The 19712-nt window shown below is 42.8% G+C and overlaps 2 protein-coding genes across 4 annotated transcripts in view; both read right to left on the bottom strand.

The window, feature by feature from the left end:
• Positions 1–16419, bottom strand: part of Anks1b (ankyrin repeat and sterile alpha motif domain containing 1B) — an 866240-nt gene extending 849821 nt beyond the window's left edge. For 2 of the 3 annotated variants that reach the window (XM_057757559.1, XM_057757560.1), the window contains exon 1: positions 16147–16419. In XM_057757559.1, coding sequence (XP_057613542.1) covers positions 16147–16280 — 134 coding nt within the window. In that variant the 5' untranslated portion in view covers positions 16281–16419. The remainder of the gene's footprint in view (positions 1–16146) is intronic. The other variant, XM_057757561.1, reaches the window with a different exon arrangement.
• LOC130866270 (60S ribosomal protein L36a) lies at positions 4900–5276 on the bottom strand. Its single transcript, XM_057757558.1, has one exon. It carries the CDS (start codon positions 5259–5261, stop codon positions 4941–4943), a length of 321 nt encoding a protein of 106 aa, XP_057613541.1. The 5' UTR covers positions 5262–5276; the 3' UTR covers positions 4900–4940.
• Positions 16420–19712: the final 3293 nt, after the last annotated feature.

Raw genomic sequence — 19712 nt, 5'->3', positions numbered from 1 at the left:
CAAGGAGAATATTCCTCCATTGCTGGTGGTAGTGCAAACTTGTGCAGCCACTTTGGAAGTCAATACGGAGTTTCTCTAAAAATTGGGAATTGATCTACTTCAAGATCCAGCTATACCACTCTTGGGCATGTACCAAAGAATGCTCAACCATACCACAAAGACACTTGTTCAACTATGTTCATAGCAGCTTTATTCATAATAGTCAGAAGTGGGAAACAACCTACATGTCCCTCAACTGAAGAATGAATTTTTAAAAATGTGGCACATTTATGCAATGGAATATTACTCACTGTTAAAAAAATAACATTATGAAATTTGCAGGTGAATGGATCATATTGAGTGAGGATAACCCAGACACAGAAAAACAAGCATTTAATATATTCACTTACAAGTGGACATTATCTGTAAAGTAAAGGATACACACCCAGAAAGGCTAAGTAACAAGGAGAGCTCAAGGGTGGACATATGAATCTCCCCGGGAAGAGGAAAAAGAATACATTTTGAGTGTGGATTGGTGGCAGATAAGGAAGAGAACAGGAGGGATGGAATGGAGGAAGAGAGTATTGGGAGAGACAACTAGAATTGGGGGGCATTTTGTGGGCAAAGTAAATGCCCAACACAATAGCAACTCCTAGGAGTCTATAAAGAACCCTAGTGAAGTCTCCTAGTAATGGGGATACAGAGCTGGAACGAGCCATCTTCTGTAACGGGCAAGGTTTCCTGTGGATGAATTGGGACACCAACCCAGCCACAAAACCTTCGACCTACAATTTGCCCAGCCTACAAGATGTGCTGGAGGAAAGGTGGCACAAAACTTGAGGGAGTAACCAGCCAACGACAGCCCCTTGCCATGAGAGTGAGCCCATGGCTGACACTTCTTGAAGGACTAAGAACCAGAAGCTGGCTATCCCAGAGACCTAAGATAGAACCAGTCACAACAACAACAACAAAAAAAAAAAAAAAAACTTCCTAATAACACTCTGCTATACTTGTAGACCAGAGCCTAGCATAATCGTCATCCCAGAGGCTCTATCCACTAACCGATGGGAGCAGAGTCAGAAATCCACAGCCAGACATGAAGAGGGGGAGGGAGGATTGTAGGAGCCAGAGGGGTCAAGGACATCACAAGAAAACCCACAGTCTTAACTCACTAGGGATTTAGGGGCTCACAAAAATTGAACCCAAGATTAGGAAGCCTGCACGGAACTGACCTAGGCCCTCTGCATATGTTAGAGTTGTGTAGCTTGATCATCTTGTGAGATTCCTAACAGTGGTTACAGGGGCTGTGTCTGACTCTTTGGTCTATTTTTGAGACCCTTTTCTTCCTATTGGATTGTTTCATCCTGCCTTCATATGAAAGAATGTGGCTAGTCTTATTGCAACTTGGTACATTAAGTTTGATTGCTATCCCTGGGAGGCTCAACCTTTTCCAAAGGGAGTTAGAGGAGGAGTAGACCTGAGGGAGAAGGGTGAGGGGAGGGGCTGGGAGGAGAGGGGGGAGGGGAAACTGTATTAGGGATATAAATATTTGAGAGAAGAATAGAAAAAATAATGTCCCTCACAGGCTAATGTTTGGAGCACGTTATTCTAAGCCAGTGGCTCTGTTTGGCAGCTGTTCCTACTACATATTGGTTACAGCAACACAAAGGTAGCTAATAAGAGGATATATTCCTTGAGAGGATAGAAACGAAATACAGAAAAAGCTGCTGATACAGCATAAAACTTAATGTTAGCTCCACATCTCTGCTAACAGCAGCCAAAGAATGCTCAGGAGCCGTCAAGTTCACCAAATGCATGAAAGAGCATTCAAAGAGGAGATGAGGTTCCAAGGATGCACTGCCCAGTTCTCTGTTTTACTAGACTCCCCTATCTATTGGCTGGAAGACAATAGGTCATAAAATGAAGACCTAAAAGCTCCGTATTCTCCTTCTTCGTCCGAGCAAGAGAAAAAGAAAAGTCAACACCACTCAAGTGGAGACACAATGGACGAATTGTAAAGCCATTTTTGAAGACAACTTATGTTCAATAGCATTAAAAACCCAAGAAACTTCATGGAGAAGAGGGAAGCTTAGGAAACCTGCACCTCCCTGAGGACTTACTTCTTTTTTTTTTTTTTTTTTTTTTTTTTGTGGTTTTTCGAGACAGGGTTTCTCTGTGGTTTTGGAGCCTGTCCTGGAACTAGCTCTTGTAGACCAGGCTGGTCTCGAACTCACAGAGATCCGCCTGCCTCTGCCTCCCGAGTGCTGGGATTAAAGGCGTGCGCCACCACCGCCCGGCTAGGACTTACTTCTTATAGGTAACTAATTCTTTCAAAGGACAGAGAAGGATGTTCTTTAATGGTGCAGATCCTGGCAAATTGCCCGTGCTCCTAGAAATAACCCCTCCCCCATTCATGGTCCTGTAAGAAACCCTAATTAAACTCATAGGTTCACACACACACACACGAACACAAAAGCCTAAATACAAAATATGAAATTTTAATAGGACAATTGCACTATTTTTAAATAACGTGGTTCACAAAGAACTATTCTGAAACGTAACTTACTCAACATTCATTTTCCAGTTTGTGTTTATCAAGAAAAAAATATCAAAGCAAAATATCGCCCTTCTTGTGGAACTGTCCACAAAGAGAAGCAAAAGAGAACTGTGTTAGCATGGAGATGTGGCGCTGTCATTTACAGGAAAAGGACTATTTATACACTAAAGTATATCGCTATTTTTATCCTTTTACCCAGAATAGATGGTGATCCTTATGTAACTAAGAAGCAAGACGGCACATGAGAAAGACCTCTGGGGTCAGCAATACCTGAATTTGAATCTTAGATCTGGTACCTACTAACTAGAACTTTGGGTAAATTATTCAACCTTCTAGATTTCCATCCTGTGGATAAAGATGAGGTTAGTAATGACCTCATGGACTGTTAGGAGGACCGGCTGTAGGTCACATAAAACAGTGTATCTGGGGTACATGGTCTAAGTAGTTCTTCTTCTAGATGTGTATCCTAAAGACGTGTGGAGGCCCAAAAATGTGAGCCTATTTCCACCTTGACCATAGGTCAGAGAGTTGGAATTTACTTCTAGCCCTTCAAGGTGATTGTGTTTCTGCCTTAAACAAAGGTCCCACCAGACTCGGATCAGAGGGTTCTGCTCTCCCAAGGTTATTGTCAACAGGTGTGGCTAATATCCAGACCTTGTATTTCAGGAATAGAGAGGTAGAGATGTTTCTACCTCAAACAAAAGTCTAAGGATCCAACTAAGGTTCCAGTTCCTTTAAGGGGATAACATTGGATTCCATCCAGGGAGTGGTTTGCCTAGAGAATGTTTTGGTCTAGGATGTGAGCGTGACTTGTTTTGTCCTAGCAACAAAATAAACTATGGATGTAGCCAGCGACCTTCAACTGCTCTATGCATTTCCTTGTTGATGTTAATGCAGCTTTTTATCTTACTCCAACATCTTAGGGTCAGGGGTATTTTAAGCAATTGGGAATTAAATGTGGGCAGTTTCAGAATTCACTGAAACACCCCCCACGGTAGTAAACACGGTACTATGCTTTTCTGTTTTATTCTTTTCAGATGTTCATACTCTCTGCTTATATTTCTAATTCTAACACCCCTACCCTGCCAAGTGGTATTTTTGTTGAGGCTGGTCCCTGACAAAAATGTAGCTTATGGAAATGGTGCCTTGCATGAGGACATTCAGAGCATTATATACAAAACAAGTAAGCCAAGACTTGCCCACGTCACTAGCGCTAGAGAAATGTTTAGTAATAGTATATACTTCAGATCAGTGGTCCCCCAACCTTAGTGCATGTATGTAATTATCTGGGGAAATCTGTTAAGTGCATATTTCTAGGTATTAAACAGAGAACTTCTATGTATCTGGGGGTAATATCAGGAAATCCATGTTTAACAACCATGAGTTGTCTGGGTACAGGGAATCTCTGAAAATTCTGCACTAGACAGCCATAAAAATTACGATTATGAAGACTTGCATTCATTCACACTGGAAATATGTGATATACTACTCAATGAAAAATTCAGAATCCAGAATTAGATGCTTGATCAGATACGTACATAGAACACACTAAGGGGGGAAGCCTTAGCAAAAAAGATTGTGAGTAACTTTTCATTTATCCAAATTTTTCAAACAGTCATGCTATTATCATAAGTGAATAACTGATACATTACCTAAGAAAACAAAAATGCTAATACATAGCCATGGCTTCCAAGATAAGTTCAAACTCCTTAGGGAAACATCCAAAAGCCTTCAATCTCTTCATCTACTTCTTGTCCATCAAACCAAACTGCTTATAACACCACAAATTACAGTCTATATTTCCACACAAAGTCATCAGATATACTGCTTCTTCTGTTTGAGACATCCGTCTCCCAATCACGTCCGTCCTGTAAATTTCTATCCATCCTATAGAATTTATGCAGCACCTCCTCTCTCAGATTCCCTGAGTACCCCCTCATAGAATTAAGAAGGGCTCCCTCTGGGGTTAGGGAGAAACCTGGTGCTAGGGAAATTCCCAGGATTCCACAAGGATGACCCTAGCTAAGACTCTAAGTAATAGTGGACATTGAAATCAACTTGCAACATGAAGTATTTTTAAGGAAAAAAGTCTACCTAAAATATTTTGGTTTGAATCTCAAACCACATGAGATATTAGAACTGTTTATATGATTCTATTCCACAGTCTGTTACCTGTAACATACAACACATACAGACATTTAGGAAATAACTTCTGGAAACAGGCAATGAAATACTGACACTTATATATGGTTATTAATTCAATCAAAACTTTAGGGGTGTCTAACATGTCCTGTGTTTGAGCCCCAGTGACACACGCACACCGTTCTAGGGATTAACTAAGCAGTAAATTTTTTTTTTTTGAGTGAAAGCTCATGATTTTTATTGTCTTCATAACAAGGTCAGCTTAGAACTGGATCACTTGGCCCTTTCTCTTCTTATCACCACCCAGTTCAAAATGCTTGCATCTCTTAATAGCCAGCATCCTCTTAGATCTGCAGTTGGGCTCCACACATTCCAGTCTCAGCACAATCTTCTTTGTAGTTTTCGCCTTTTTGCGGAAAATAGGCTTAGTCTGCCCACCATAGCCACTCTGTTTCCTGTCATAACGCCGCTTTCCCTGGGCATACAAAGAATCTTTGCCCTTCTTGTACTGGGTCACTTTGTGGGGTTGGTGCTTGCCACATTTCTTGCAGAATGTCCGGCGGGTCTTAGGAACGTTCACCATGTTGGCGGGTGCGATATCGGCCAAGCAGTAAATTTTTTAAGAGTGTCTTTGTCACCAGCCAAGTCTTCAATAAACCCCTTTCCTCTGCAGTCTTATAAGAAAGAAGGATAATGAGTTCCCTTATTTAACCCCGTCCTAGGTGCCAAGCAAAGCCTACTCCATTAGTGCTGCACACCATAGCTACGCTTTGTTACATGCCTAATGTTCTGCTGTCTCTTTCAGCCAAAACAGTAGGTTTTTCTTCTTAAAAACTTCGCCAGTCGGTCACACTTCCCTATCACGGAACTGTCAGCTCCCAAAAGCAGTCTGGGAGGAAGGGAAAGACAAAAGCACAGGGCGCTGGGTCACAGGTTAAAGGAGATAACACTGAAATGAACAGAGCAAGGAAGATGCTGGAAGCCCACTCCAGACTCCTAACCTCAAAGGTCCATATTTGTCCTTAATCTACTTCTCACAATGCAGCCCAGCTCCACTCCCCACAAGACCCACTTCCTTTCTGCACCTGTTCGCAAACACTGAACAAAAGTGATTGGTGAAACGGTTGACTCCAGTTTCCGAGCTACAGTGCGTCATTAAGGGAAGCCAAGGCGAGAACTCGAGGCAAGAGCCTGAAACAGAAACTGTCGGAGAGCTGTGAAGGAACACAGCTGACAGGCTTGCTCTCCACGCCTTTGCTCAACTTGCCTTCTTATCCCAACACAGCCCAGGGCCACCTGCCCAGGGGTGGCACAGCCCAAAGTGGGCTGGGCCCTCCCATGCCAATCAGTAATCCAGAAAACGTCCCACGGGCATAACCACAGGTGACTCTAGTTGATGTTAATTTGACAAAAAAACTAAACAGCCACTTTTGCCTCCCTTTACGAAAGGGGACAGCATGCCCTGGATGAGTCTGAGATAATTAGAAAAGTAGAAGGCATATAATCATTTTCTAGAAGAAAGATGTGTGGGTAAGGAAGCTAAAGGAAACGAGGCACAAGGAACAGAAATACCGAGAAGGCAGCAAACCTGAGGCTGCCTGTGTAGGCCCAAAGCCATCCGCCGCGCCTTGATCAACTTTGGTCAGACAGTGAGCAGACCGGAAACAGAAGTAATTACCCATACTGAATAAACGATTCTCACAACACAACAGAATCCAAATGGATACAGCACGAGAGAATCAATGTTCCATTTTACAGCTAGATACACAAAGACAGGCCGCTAAATAAGAAAGCTTGACTCAGGAAACAGTTTCCGAGACTAACATGCTGTGGACACTGTAGTAGAGTGGACCGAAGAAGACAAGATTTATTCTTTAGCCACCCTTTCTCCTCAAAGAATCCGTTCCAAAGTTTCTCTCTTTTTTTTTTTTTTTTTGGTTTTTCGAGACAGGGTTTCTCTGTGGTTTTGGAGCCTGTCCTGGAACTAGCTCTGTAGACCAGGCTGGTCTCAAACTCACAGAGATCCGACTGCCTCTGCCTCCCAAGTGCTGGGATTAAAGGCGTGCGCCACCACCGCCCGGCCAAAGTTTCTCTTAACTTTGCAAAAATGTAAAATCCACTTGTTAGCCTACTGGGGGAAAAAAGAAGAAAACTGAACTCTAAGGAAAGTTCCTAGAGATGAATTATTACAACAGAGATTCATTAGATCTTTGGTGGCATTGTGCCTCTGCCTGCCTAGGATCCTTGCGTGACCTGGTCATCACACACACACACACACACACACACACAAGGAGAAACAAAATGCAGGTGAGTCTCCTCATATGCATTCTGCCCATGCCCCCTTTTTGGAACATGAATACTGACATATGAGTAATCAAAATATCGTATTTTAATTAACTGAAATAATTCTGCAATATGATCAAACTGGAAACCAGAGACGTTAAAATGTAAGAAATATTTTCCAGGTCTATAGATGGAAATTAAACCTTTTCTACCCTTTCCTTTACATGATGGTCGGCTTCAGTGCCTGGACTGTACTGTAACAGACTCTTAGAAAGGAGACTTTGCCAAAATTACCCCAAATGCAAAACAACTTTTGAGGATACCACTAAACTAATAAAATTGTTTACTGTCACCTAAGAAGTTAGATGATGCCCTGATGAGCATTGTACAGTTCTCCTTGAAGTCAGAGTTCTTCCCACCGTCCTGTGCTGGCTAAGAAACCACGGAGGTGCATATACCCTAGGAACTGTGTAATGCAAAACTAGCCGGACGCAGAGAGCACGGGTAAATGGCAGAACTCTTGCTCAGCAGGTAGAAGGCCCTGGTTTTAACCCTTACATCACAAGGAAACGGGGGGGGGGGAGACAGGATAACTAACAATCACTAGGCTAGCTGCACTAGCTTACTGCCACGCATCAGCCCCCACCCCCGTCATTTTAAAGAGGAAGCTAGAAACCCTGCTTTGAAAAGAAAGAGGTCAATACCAAAATTCCCTCTCTCTCTCCTCACACCCCATCATGCAGCTGGCACGGCTCACTCTGGCAGACACTGTTCCCTGAACATAATGGCGCAATCACCGCCTCAAACGTCATTATTATCTAAAATAGATAACCCCCTCGAAACTCGACGATTCCTATAGATATAACATTTTCATGAGGTTGAACTGCTCTCTTTGTGATTTATCCCACTTAACAAATTCAGCATCTCTAAAAGCAAGTTTTTTATATCAGATTCCGAAAAACCTAACTGCCCAAATAGGTGTGAAAATTACAGGGCTCTTTCCCCCTATTTCTAGTTGCCTCTTATCTCCTTGTACCTATCACCGGAAGCTTCAGGAGTTGAATCCTAAAGTTGAGGAACTATTTGGTGACCAGAAAATTGTTGCTTCCCACCTCTTACTGATTTACTTTTTCACATGGGGACCTTAAGAACTGGATCATTTATGTTCAACAATAATTTATAAAATGTGCTCCACCTAACACCCATCTCTTTGAAGAATTAAAAAAAAAGTGAGAAAAAAATATTTAGAGTACAGTGAAGGATTCTGCTGGTTTAGTAAAGTGCTGAGTGCAGGCTCTTAGCCAAGATGGGCTGTGGACTTCCAGCGCCAGGCATGAGTTCCTTCTTATTGAGTGGATCCTAAGCCGAACCAGAGAGCTGTTGGTTACTGCCAAGATAGGTTCCACTACTGCACTCTGAGGGTCAATGCTGTCGTTCACAGGTGCCATAGCTGTGTAGAACTGTTGGTTGCTTCCCTCCTTTAGACGGTCACATGACACCTTCTGGTACCGTGGAAGCAAGCTCTCGGGGAAGAAGCATTCTGGTGTCTCTAGCGATAGGGACTTAGCTTCCACCTCTTGGGGGCAATAAGGACAATAGCAATAGTATGTATGTTTGGGGAGTCTCTTGGACAATGTTGACCAACAACTCAAAAGATGATTTCTCATCCCTGGTGTTAGGGGTTTTGTAGTATCATCAGCCCGAATGAGAATATTTTAATTTAAGCAGATATGTATATTCATATACAGACTTAGGTATGTTAAGTAGTCTCACCAACATGATTGCCAAAACCTGAGCTCAACAAGGACAACAACAATAGGCGTGTCAAGGAAGAAGGGGAGGGCCTCAACTCTACACGAAAATACTATAGGCAGCTAAGGAATGCTGTAAGTGGGAGAAACTGTCTTCCACGGGGAAGACTACACTAATTGGTTATCTAATACTAAATGATCAGTCCTGAAAACATACATACAAGAAACATTATACCAACTGAGCACGTTACAGTTAAGAATGTATATACGGATGCGTGTAACAACAACTAATGACAAAGAAGGCATGAATTTGAACAGCAAGGAGGGCTTTGGGGGAGGAAAGAAAAGGGAGAATTGATGTATTATAGTCTCAAAAAAGAAGACCAAATAAATCCACGGTATTAGCAAACTTCAACTGCTATATTAAAATACGAGAAATTCTTGATGTCAGTGAAAACTTAACATACATCATAACTGATAATTACTTTTCTTTGGAATATAGGGTTGTATCCAAAAGATATTTTTAAGGTTTTGCAGTATGCAAAAATGATGCAAGTAAGTTTTAGAAAACAAAATTTTACATATATAAGCTGAATAGATAAGGAGGGAGGGGACCTCAGATTTCTCTAAGAATTAAAGAGGGTGTTGAGAAGCATAATAAAATAAGGCAAAGATGTGTTTTCCTTTCCAGAGAAAAGGCTACTGCTCTTTCAGGTAAGTTTGAAGAACAGAGTGCAAGAATTCACTGATGTAGTCTTATGCTTTGCAATGGGATAATGCTCTTCTACACTATAAAGATTTGTCACTCATATTGGTTTAATAAGACACTGATTGGCCAGTAGCCAAGCAGAAAGTATGGGCAGGGTGATCAGACTAGGAGAATTCTGGGAAGAGGAAAGGCAGAGATGCAGTCACCAGCCAGACACAGGGCAAGCAAAATGAGAATGCTGCACTGAGAAAAGGTACCAAGTCACATTGCTAAACATAGATAGGAATTATGGGTTAATTTAAGTTGTAAGAGCTAGTTAGTAATAACCCTGAGCTAAGAGTCCAAACAGTTTATAATTAAGCCTCTGTGTTTCTTTGGGACTGAACAGTCACAGGACCGGGCAGGACAGAAACTTCCATCTACAATGCTCTGATAGTAAAAATCTGTAGCTGGTTTTAGACCAGTGGTTCTTAACCTCTGTGTCATGACCCCTTTATATCCTGAATATCAGATATTTACATTACAGCTCATAAAAGTAGCAAAATTACAATTATAAAGTAGCAATAAAATAATTTTATGGTTGGGGGGGTCACAACAACATGAAGAACTGTATTAAAGGGCCACAACATTAGGAAGGTTGAGAACCATTGTTTTAGACCATAACAGTTCTCGAATATATCTGACAATGCCAAGTATTTGATTCTTTCTAACGTCTGTCTTCTTACGTCTTCCCTGCGGAGAATCATTTTCAAGCTGAAGGAGATAGACAAGTGATGAGATACATTAAAGTTCCAGAGACAAATCACAAGAGACACTGGGTTGCTTTTAAAATGAGCCCGTGTGGACCACTGATATGGTTAAAAGAGTAACGGCACTCGTCACCAGGTCTCATGATCCAAGTTCAATCCCCTGGAGCAGTGGCTCTCAGCCTTCCGAATGCAGCCATCCTTTAACACAGTTCCTCACAATGTGGTGAATCCCAACCATAAAATTATTTTCCTTGCTATTTTATAACTGTAGTTCTGCTACTGTCATCAATCGTAATATAAATGTCTGATATGGAGGGTATCTGATACGTGACCCCTGTGAAGGGGCTGTTTGACCCCCACAAGGGGTCGTGACCCACAGGTTGAGAACCTTTAGGATCAATGTGGTAGGAAAGAAGTAGCTCCTTCACGTTGTCCTCTGACCTCCACACGCAGGCACCCACGCACATATACGTACAATAAAGAAATACACGCATGCATACATACATACATACATACATACATACATACATACATACATTTTAAACTTTTAAGCAAAATAAGTGTTAGAAATCCCGACCTGGAAGGTTTAGACTCAAGAAAAAGGGATTTTCATTAAATTAGGAACTACCAACGGCTCACCCCCAAACAAGCTACTGTTAAGAATGCTCATTTTTGTTGGAATTTGTAACCATACAACCAACTAACGGGATAGCTCAAAGGAATGCCATAAACAAGCTATGAATGAATTTAGAAAGACAATAAATAAGTACTTCACAATACTCTTACTGGTATAACAGAGAGAAGCAATTGGTCTATTGATCGACTCCAAAGCAAGAGCACCAGGCATAAAGGCTGCCCCTTCACGTGTATAAGACAAAAAGAGGTTTTTGGGAATATCTTACAGAGAGTTGGATTCCAGTTATAAAGTGTGTTTATCTACAGCTGATGCAGAATGGGAAGTTAATACTCTGATAAACAGACTCTAGAGTCAAAAGGACAAGTATAGGCTGCAAATACAGGGTAAAACAAGATGAAATACAATAAGGATATTTTAGGTTCAACCAACACTTTCACGAATACCAGATGGGGAAATTATGGCTTCACGGGTTTTTAAAAGGAGAAATACTTGGAAGTTCTCATTAATAATATGAGTCAATACCAATTTTATGGCTCAGAAAATCTTGACCTATAGCAGGGTCTTAGAGCAGTAAAAATTTAATTGTACCATATTTTAATAATGCCACTTATCTTCATTACATAATCTATGAAAGCACAGATAAAAAATAAACAACCCACAATCCCATCACTCAAAAATGAACATTGTCTCCATTTCTACATATTAATATACACTGTAAGTCTTTGCTGTTACTTTTTTATAAAAGTAGATTCAAACTATGAATCCTCTTTTACAATCAGTTGGCCTTTTATGCATCAATGTATCAGCCCCCACTCCATGCTCCACTGAGTGACACCTGGTGCATATTATTCAATTTCTTACCTTTTTATCACATTTCAAAAGGTAATTTTGGAATTTGAGAAAAAGGTGGTTAAAATATGCACATTTGCATTCGAACACCTAAGTGCCATCGTCCTGTAACAGCTAAGGACAAGAGCGGTTCTTCCGTGAAAAAGAACAAATTTCCAAGAAAACAATACAGTTAAATGCACATCCCTGCAGAACTGTCTTGGCAAATGAATTCAGTCACTTTTGTATTGACCCACGCAGCCAAGCTACTACTAGTTGCTAGGAGCTATAGCAAAGTGGATTTCAGTTCAATAAAAAAAAATAGATTTTTTTTTATGATCACAGCTATCTAAAAGTGGAACAGAATGAATAGAAGGCAGGCTCAGTGGAGCAAGCCTGTAATCTAGCACTGGGGAGGTTGAGGCTGGAGAGTGCTCAGCTCAAGATCAGCTGCAGAGAGAGAGAGCAAAAGCTCGCCTCAAAAGCAGAGGAGGGCTGGGGCTGAATCTAGTCGCTGGGAGTGTTAATAGTGCTGGAGATAACTAACTGAAAAAGGATTTTACAGAGAAAATTCCTACACCATGTAAGAACTTGGATTAAAGGTCTCTTTGTGCTTAAAGATTCTGATCCCAGTGAAAAGTTGACTATGGTAATTTACTACCATAAGAAATCAAGTCCATGGAGTCTCATGTACCTTAGAGCAATGAGAGGAATCCTAACACTAAGGGTGAACACCTATGTAGTCAATACTTTTCACTTATTACTTCTTACATCATTTAGTCCTTAACAAAACCCTAGGAACAGATACCATTATTATTTCCTTAACAAAACCCTAGGGATAGATACTATTGCTATTTCCTTAACAAAACTCTGGTTACTATTACTATTTCCTAGTAACAAAACCCTGGTTACTATTAGTTTTTCCTTAACAAAACCCAAGATACTGTTACTTTTTCCAGCTCACATTTTGCAGTGTGACTCTTTGTAGCCATTTAAGGGCATTCTTCTGTGCACTGAAAACTGCACTGTCCCTCAAGCACACCCCACGACACAGCCACAGCTCGTGTAGTAAGCCACACACAAACAAAAGCATCTTCTGCTAATTTCCATCTAATTAGGTCTCAAACGAGCAGTCAATGGATTCTTTTTCTTAGCAAAATAAATGCATTATTTATTTCCGGCTAAAAATCATTGTATTGTCTAAATTAACCGTATACCTTAAACTTTGGAAGCAAAATAAATACAGGCATATAACTGAAGATCAGTAAAGCAAACGGGAGTTTCAAACCCTTGTCATTGCTAATTAAGTGACCTTGGACAAGTTATTAATCTTCCAATGTCTCTTTAGCCTTTCATCTGTGAAATGAGTATTGACCTCCGGATGAGATGTGCAAGCATTTACCCCAATCAGACACAACTGCTACACTACACAAGGAATAAAGCAGGCAGAAAAGACTGATTAACCTAATCCACAATTCAGCCCAAAACATTAAGATATTTCAAAGTGCCATTATTCAAAGTGATTGCTGCAGAAGAACACACCCTACAAGTTTTTGATTGACAATCATTAGTGAAATAAAGTGATAACCACATAAAATATGTCTTTGAAATTCCATTTTCTGCAAAAGATCATCTAAATAAAATTCAACTCCCATTTCCTTTCTTTATTCTCTCTCTCTCTCTCTCTCTCTCTCTCTCTCTCTCTCTCTCTCTCTCTCTCTCTCTCTCTCTGAGGGGGGGAGGTCCAACTGTCCTGGAATTTGCTTTGTAGATCAGGCTGGCCTCAAACTCATAGAGATCCACCTGCCTCTGCCCCCCGGGTGCTGAGATTAAAGGCCTACACCACTACTCGGCTCTATTCTTTTTAAAGGCATGTTTTAGTAGCTAATTCAGTGTGAGACAGGTAAATGTAAGTCTGAAAGGTACTGGTTTTACAACTGTTTTTCAATGTGTGCTCCTGCAGAGTCACCAGGACCAGCCAACAAAACCATAATAAAGAAAACTGAACACTCTGGATCATGCTTTTGCTACTTAAGTATTTACTAACATGAAATACTTGGGTGTTTTATCCCTAAAATGTGTCATCTATTTTTGTTTCAAAAATAACACAACTGAGGAGTGTTCAAAGGCACCATTTTTCTCCCTTTGTGTCAATGAAATTAATTAAATTTCTTATTATTAATAAATTCTCATGTTTCCAAAGATACTAATTTTGAGAAACTTGGTTTAGCATAGCATCAGAATAAATTTATAATTGATGGACAGGTGCCTTTGCAAATACACTTTTTCACTTATAACTTAAAACTGTCACTGAACTTCTTTTCCATAAACTGTCTAGGGGTAAACATTAAAACTATAGGCTAAAATATGTATAATATCTACTCGTGAAAATGAAAGGGAGTACACAGAACAGCCATCTTCTCTAAGGCCCACATGGAGAAAAAACTTCTATAAATAATCATTATTCTGAAGTGAAATATTCCAACGGTGTCACTGTCGCCAAGTATATATAATAGTATATGGATCGTTAAATCTCATTTTTTTGTTTTGTTTTGTTTTTCGAGACAGGGTTTCTCTGTGGTTTTGGAGCCTGTCCTGGAACTAGCTCTGTAGACCAGGCTGGTCTCAAACTCACAGAGATCCGCCTGCCTCTGCCTCCCAAGTGCTGGGATTAAAGGCGTGCGCCACCACCGCCCGGCAACGATCTCACTAATTTTTAATCCTCTCATTTCACTGTAATATAAACTTCTCCTTTTCCCCATAACCACTATGGTTTTATTGGACTGTCTGATCACAGCCTATGAGAACCTGTGTATGTAACACTGTAATATAAACTTCTCCTTTTCCCCATAACCACTATGGTAATTTATTGGACTGTCTGATCACAGCCTATGAGAACCTGTGTATGTAACACTGTAATATAAACTTCTCCTTTTCCCCATAACCACTATGGTAATTTATTGGACTGTCTGATCACAGCCTATGAGAACCTGTGTATGTAACACATTTTCATGCAACAGTTTGTATCAAACACTTATCAAGATCAAGATCAGCACAAGGGTTCAGAGAAGCATTCCTCAACACATGGGTGGCCCCTCTGGGAGTCGAATGACCCTCTCACAGGGGTCACCAAGGACCATCAGAAAACATAGATATTATTTACATTACAACTCATAACAGTAGCAAAATTACAGTTAGGAAGTAGCAACAAAAATAGTTTTGTGGGTGGGGGATCACCACAACATAAGGACTTGGATTAAAGGATTGCAGCATTAAGGAGGTTGAGAACCACTGGTTCAGAGGGTGAAAGTGCTTGCTCTCAAACCTGAGAACTGTGTACCATTTCCTGAATCCACATGGTGAAGGAGAGAACAGACTCTCACAAATTGCCCTCTGATTTCTGCATAAGCTACATGGCATGCACTGCCCAGCACACACACCACACACACACACACACACACACACACACACCAAATAAATGTCATTCTTTTCATTTTAATGAACAGTCATACAAAATACTTTTAAGCAAGAAAATCAGTTCAGCTTTTAAGATTTTTCTATAAGCACCGTTGGGTTGCCTAAGAGATGTTTTAAGGTAAAGATATGAACAATGACAGATGCTTCCAAAACATGTGCAGGACAAACTGAATAACCACGACCTAAGAACTAAAGAGTTTTCTTTGAATTTCATTTAGTGCGTGCTTTTTCATGTTTCCTTCCTCCTCAGTGATTTCATTCGTTCAATTCAACTTTTAATAGTTTCTCAAATATGCAAATGAAACCAGCTATCTCTAACTTATATTTGCTGAATAAAGATGCAGACTTTCTTTTTAACTGTCACCTTAGAAAGATTCTCTAAGCAACATCCGTCTTACCTGCCACATGTTCATCTTTTAAAGGCCTCTGCTGGGTTACACACATACTTTCTTTCCCAAGCCGGACTTCCCTGCATCCTGAGTTTCACTCAGGTAAGTCAGGATAACTCAAAGTACTGCTAACGCTGGCTGCCTAGCCTGACTGACAGCTCCTCAAAAGGTTCACTGTCTTTGTTTTGTGGGATCATAACCCACTGCTAATGTTTTCTGCACGAGAAAGTAGCAGCAACCCACGGAGGCTGCGGCTTTGGCAGGATGACCAACAGCCTCTCGTGTAAATAGCCCAATGGTAGGGGTGGGCTTCAGGGCTGCAAACGCAAACAGTGCCGGACATGCGGGATTTTCTTCTAGCAACACCAGGACACGTACAAGTTCTGCACCAGAGCTCAGAGAAAAGTAGCTGATGGACGCATTGATGGAGAGCTAGCTATTTTAAAATTACTCAAAGAGTCTAAAGCCTCAGTCTGGCAGGGAGGCTCTTCCTCTCCACACACAAGGTCTGTTTTCCTGCCTAATTTAAGAATGAATCCCTGACACCTCCAGGTGCAATACCCCGAGAGGAGAACGTACCCATACAACGCTAACGCGGGTACACACACACACAAACACATACACACAGTGGGTGCCAATTCTTACCTTAGCAGATTAGACAGGGGCAGAGGTCCGGATCCACCGCCCAGGATCCCTCCTTTCCTGCCAGATAGGAGTTTCTCCACCAGAGCCACATTGCCAGTACGAGCAGCTTCCAGCAGCTCTTGGTCCTTCCCCATAGTCTCTCACGAGTCCCCTTACAGAGTCCTATCCGTGCTCTGGTCCTCCTCCGGGTCCACTCTCCAAAAGCCAGGGCCCTCCCCGCCCCACCCTAAGAGGATGCCAGGGTTTGAGCACGCTGTGATCCCCGCAGCAGCCCCGCGCCGGGAGCTGCACGCTGTCCTCCTGTCTGTCACACGGTGCAGCTTTTACAATGGGGAGCAGCCCGTGTTTGGGTAGAGGGGCTGGCCGAGCGGCGACGCGCCCCCACAGCCACTCCCCTGCATTCCCGAGGCCTCCTTCCCGCGGGGTGGGGTGCGAGCGGGTGGGGACCGGGCCCCGGCTGCCGCTGAGGAACGAAAGGAGGACGCTGAGCTCTGAGGAAGATGCGAAGCATGCACTAAGGGAGGATGCACAGGGAAGAGGATGCTGAGCTCTGAGCAGAATGCTCGGGCGCCCAGAAGGACGATGCTCCGCACTGGGAAGAATGCTCCGCACTGAGGAGAACCCTGAGCGCGGACGAGCGGCCGCAGGAACAGTCGAGAGCGTCCTCCGGGGGGCTGGAGCGTTAGAGCGACCGCGGCGAAGACTCGTGCGCCCGCCCGCCCGCCCGAGTGCCCAGCCTGGACTCGCCTGGGTTCCGCACCGGGCGGGCTCGGCGGTTCCGTGGCAGCGGCGATGGCGACGGCGGCGGCGGCGGCGGCTGGGGTGGCTGCGGCCCGCGCCGAGGCTGGGCTGTGAGAGCGAGCCGCCGCGGGTGCGAGCGGAGGGCGGCGACGGAGGCTCGGCGGCTCGGCGCGCGGGGGGCGTGTGCGCGCGGCAGGTGCGGCCCGGGGCCCGCCGTGGGGCGGGGGCGGGGGCAAGGGTGGGGGGAGGCCAGCTCTGTGCCAGTGGGCGGGGCTCTCCTGCTCCCTCCTCCGTGCTCCCTCCGCTCTCCTCCCTCCTTCCCAGCTCTGCGTCCTGTCTCCCTCCTCTCGGTTCCCTCCTTTCTGCTCTCTTTTCCCCTCCCTCCCTTCTGTTCACTTCTCCCGTCTCTTCCTCGGAAGAGGTTTAACTGTCTGAGTACTGGAGATCACTCTGCTGGCTGCTGAGGCGCCTTCTGTGCCTGGAGCCCCACTCAGGGACCAGACTTGAGGAAAATCACCCACTAGGAGGTGGTGGAGAACCTGATGCTCCGAAGAAGAGCTTTGGTTGAGACTTCTGTCCCAATCCAGGATATTTCATCCTCTTGCCTTACCTCCGGTGAGAGAGTGATACCCATCCTTGGAACAGATCCAGAAGGTTTGTTTTATCCTGATTTCTGAACCACTGAATAGCTTGTGACTTTTGCAGTTTTTGTAGCGTCTTTAATCGGCCTGAATTTTAGTTGTGCTTGTGAGATCTGCTGACTTGAGCAAACACCAGAAAAAGGCTCTCATTGAAAATTCCTCCACATCCACACTAGGGAAAATATAAATGGGCATGGATGAGAGAGTTGCCTTATCTGCATGTATCATCAGCGATTCATTGTGTGTGGCTGGCTTGATTTTGTTGGATATTTTCCTTGCTCGCTAGAGAGAACGTACTGTTTTCTCTTGAAACTTGCTGTGGCCGCTTGTGGTCAGATGGTGGGAAAGGATGTGATAGGTGCTTTGCTTGTGACAACACAGTGAGCCTGGTACTGTTACTGTATATTACTCAGAACTAAAGCAGAGGTCCAGTAAAGGACAAAATGCCACACAGAGTCATTGGCTGACAAGCTATTTCTGGGTGCCAGGGAGATGGCTCAGCAGGCAAAAATGCACTTATGCCAGGCAAGGGCCTGAGTTCAGCCTCAGGAACCCTCCTAGTAAAAGGAGAGAACTGGCTCCACCAAGTCCTCTGGCCTTCACACACCATGATACATGTTTATACACAGAAACGTATACACACACACTGTGTGTGTGCTCCCATAAGCAATCACATATAAATAGATGTATGTATGGATGGATGGATTGATGGATGGATGGATACATACATACATACATACATACATGATAGATACATAGATAGATACATAGATACATGGGCTGGAGAGATAGCTCAGCAGTTAAGCAGAGAACCAGAGTTCAGTTCCTAGCACCCATATCAAGTGGCTAACTTTCTGTAGCTCCAGCTCCAGGGAACCCAGTTCCTCTAACCTCCTCAAGCCATGTATTTATGTACACCTACCCACACACAGACACATACACACACACACTTGGAAATAGATCTTTAAACAAGGTGTGTTAGCTCATGCCTTTAGTCCCAACACTCATAAAGCAGAGGCAGATGAATGTCTGTTAGTTCTAGGCCAGTCTGATCTACAGAATGAGTTCCAGGACAGAAAGAGAGAGAGAGAGAGAGAGAGAGAGAGAGAGAGAGAGAGAGAGAGAGAGAGAGAGAGAGAGAGTAAAGAAAGAAAATAAAAAAGAAAAATAACTAAATCTTTAAAATAAATAAATAATGCAAAAGAAAACATTTTTAAGAACTGGATCCTAGAACTGTCTTACCCCAGGTCCCGACTTCAGCTGCCATCGATCAGCAAATCACACAGACGATAGCTCTTACGAACATGTGATGAGCAGTTGCCACATTGCTTCTGCATGTGTATCAAGTGCTTTCCATAGTCTTATTTCAACACTCATGAAACTTCTGCTTTTCCGTGGGGGCAGAGGTAACACTTTTATCCCTAAAGAACATATGAAGAAACTGACGGGCTCAAAGTCATGCGGCTGGAAATTAAGGCAAGACAAATCCAGACTGCCTGCTAGCTAGACCAAGACTGTAAGTAAACAACAGGGAAACTCAAAAGACACTTGGAAATTTAAAAAAAAAAAAAAAAGTAAGATGCTGACGTGTAGCTCAGTATTCTACGCTTTCACTTCAATGGCTCAAAACATTAGTCAAATTTACTGTGTTTTCTCTTTGCAGATTTCCCGAAGGGCACAGAGTTTGACAAGTGTGACGTTTTGGTTTTACTTTTCAATTTTAAATCTATTTTAATGAAAAGATGATATATGACCTCTGACATAATGGGACTAGCAGAACAGTTCATGCAACAAGAAATGAGTAGCCGCAGATCGGTTTTGAAAATAGCATGGGGAAATCCTTTTTTCCCTTTACTACTGTCGCCACCTAAGCAAAATAAGTTTTTTTCTTTAAAATACCCTTTAAGTATTTGTGGTGGTTTGAAAGAAAACGGCCCCCAAAGGTAGCGGCACTATTAGCAGGTATGGCCTTGTTGGAGGAAGTGTGTCTCTGTGTGGGTGGGCTTTGAGGTCTCCTATGTGCAAGCTACCTCCAGTGTCACAGTTCACTTCCTGTTGCCTCGAGACCAAGATGTAAAACTCTCAGCTCCTTCTCCAGCACTGCCTACCAGCATGTCACCATGTTGCACCATGACAGTAATGGTTTAAACCTCTGAAACTGTAAGCCACCCAATTGAACTTTTC

Source organism: Chionomys nivalis, chromosome 25, assembly GCF_950005125.1.
Source record: "Chionomys nivalis chromosome 25, mChiNiv1.1, whole genome shotgun sequence".
In the NCBI taxonomy this organism is placed as follows: Eukaryota; Metazoa; Chordata; class Mammalia; order Rodentia; family Cricetidae; genus Chionomys; species Chionomys nivalis.
Note: the sequence above shows the minus strand (reverse complement) of the source record. Positions and strands in the feature narration are given on the sequence as shown.

Excerpts from the sequence above, each read along its gene's own strand:
- LOC130866270 (XM_057757558.1), bottom strand. The coding sequence starts at position 5,261 with ATGGTGAACGTTCCTAAGACCCGCCGGACATTCTGCAAGAAATGTGGC.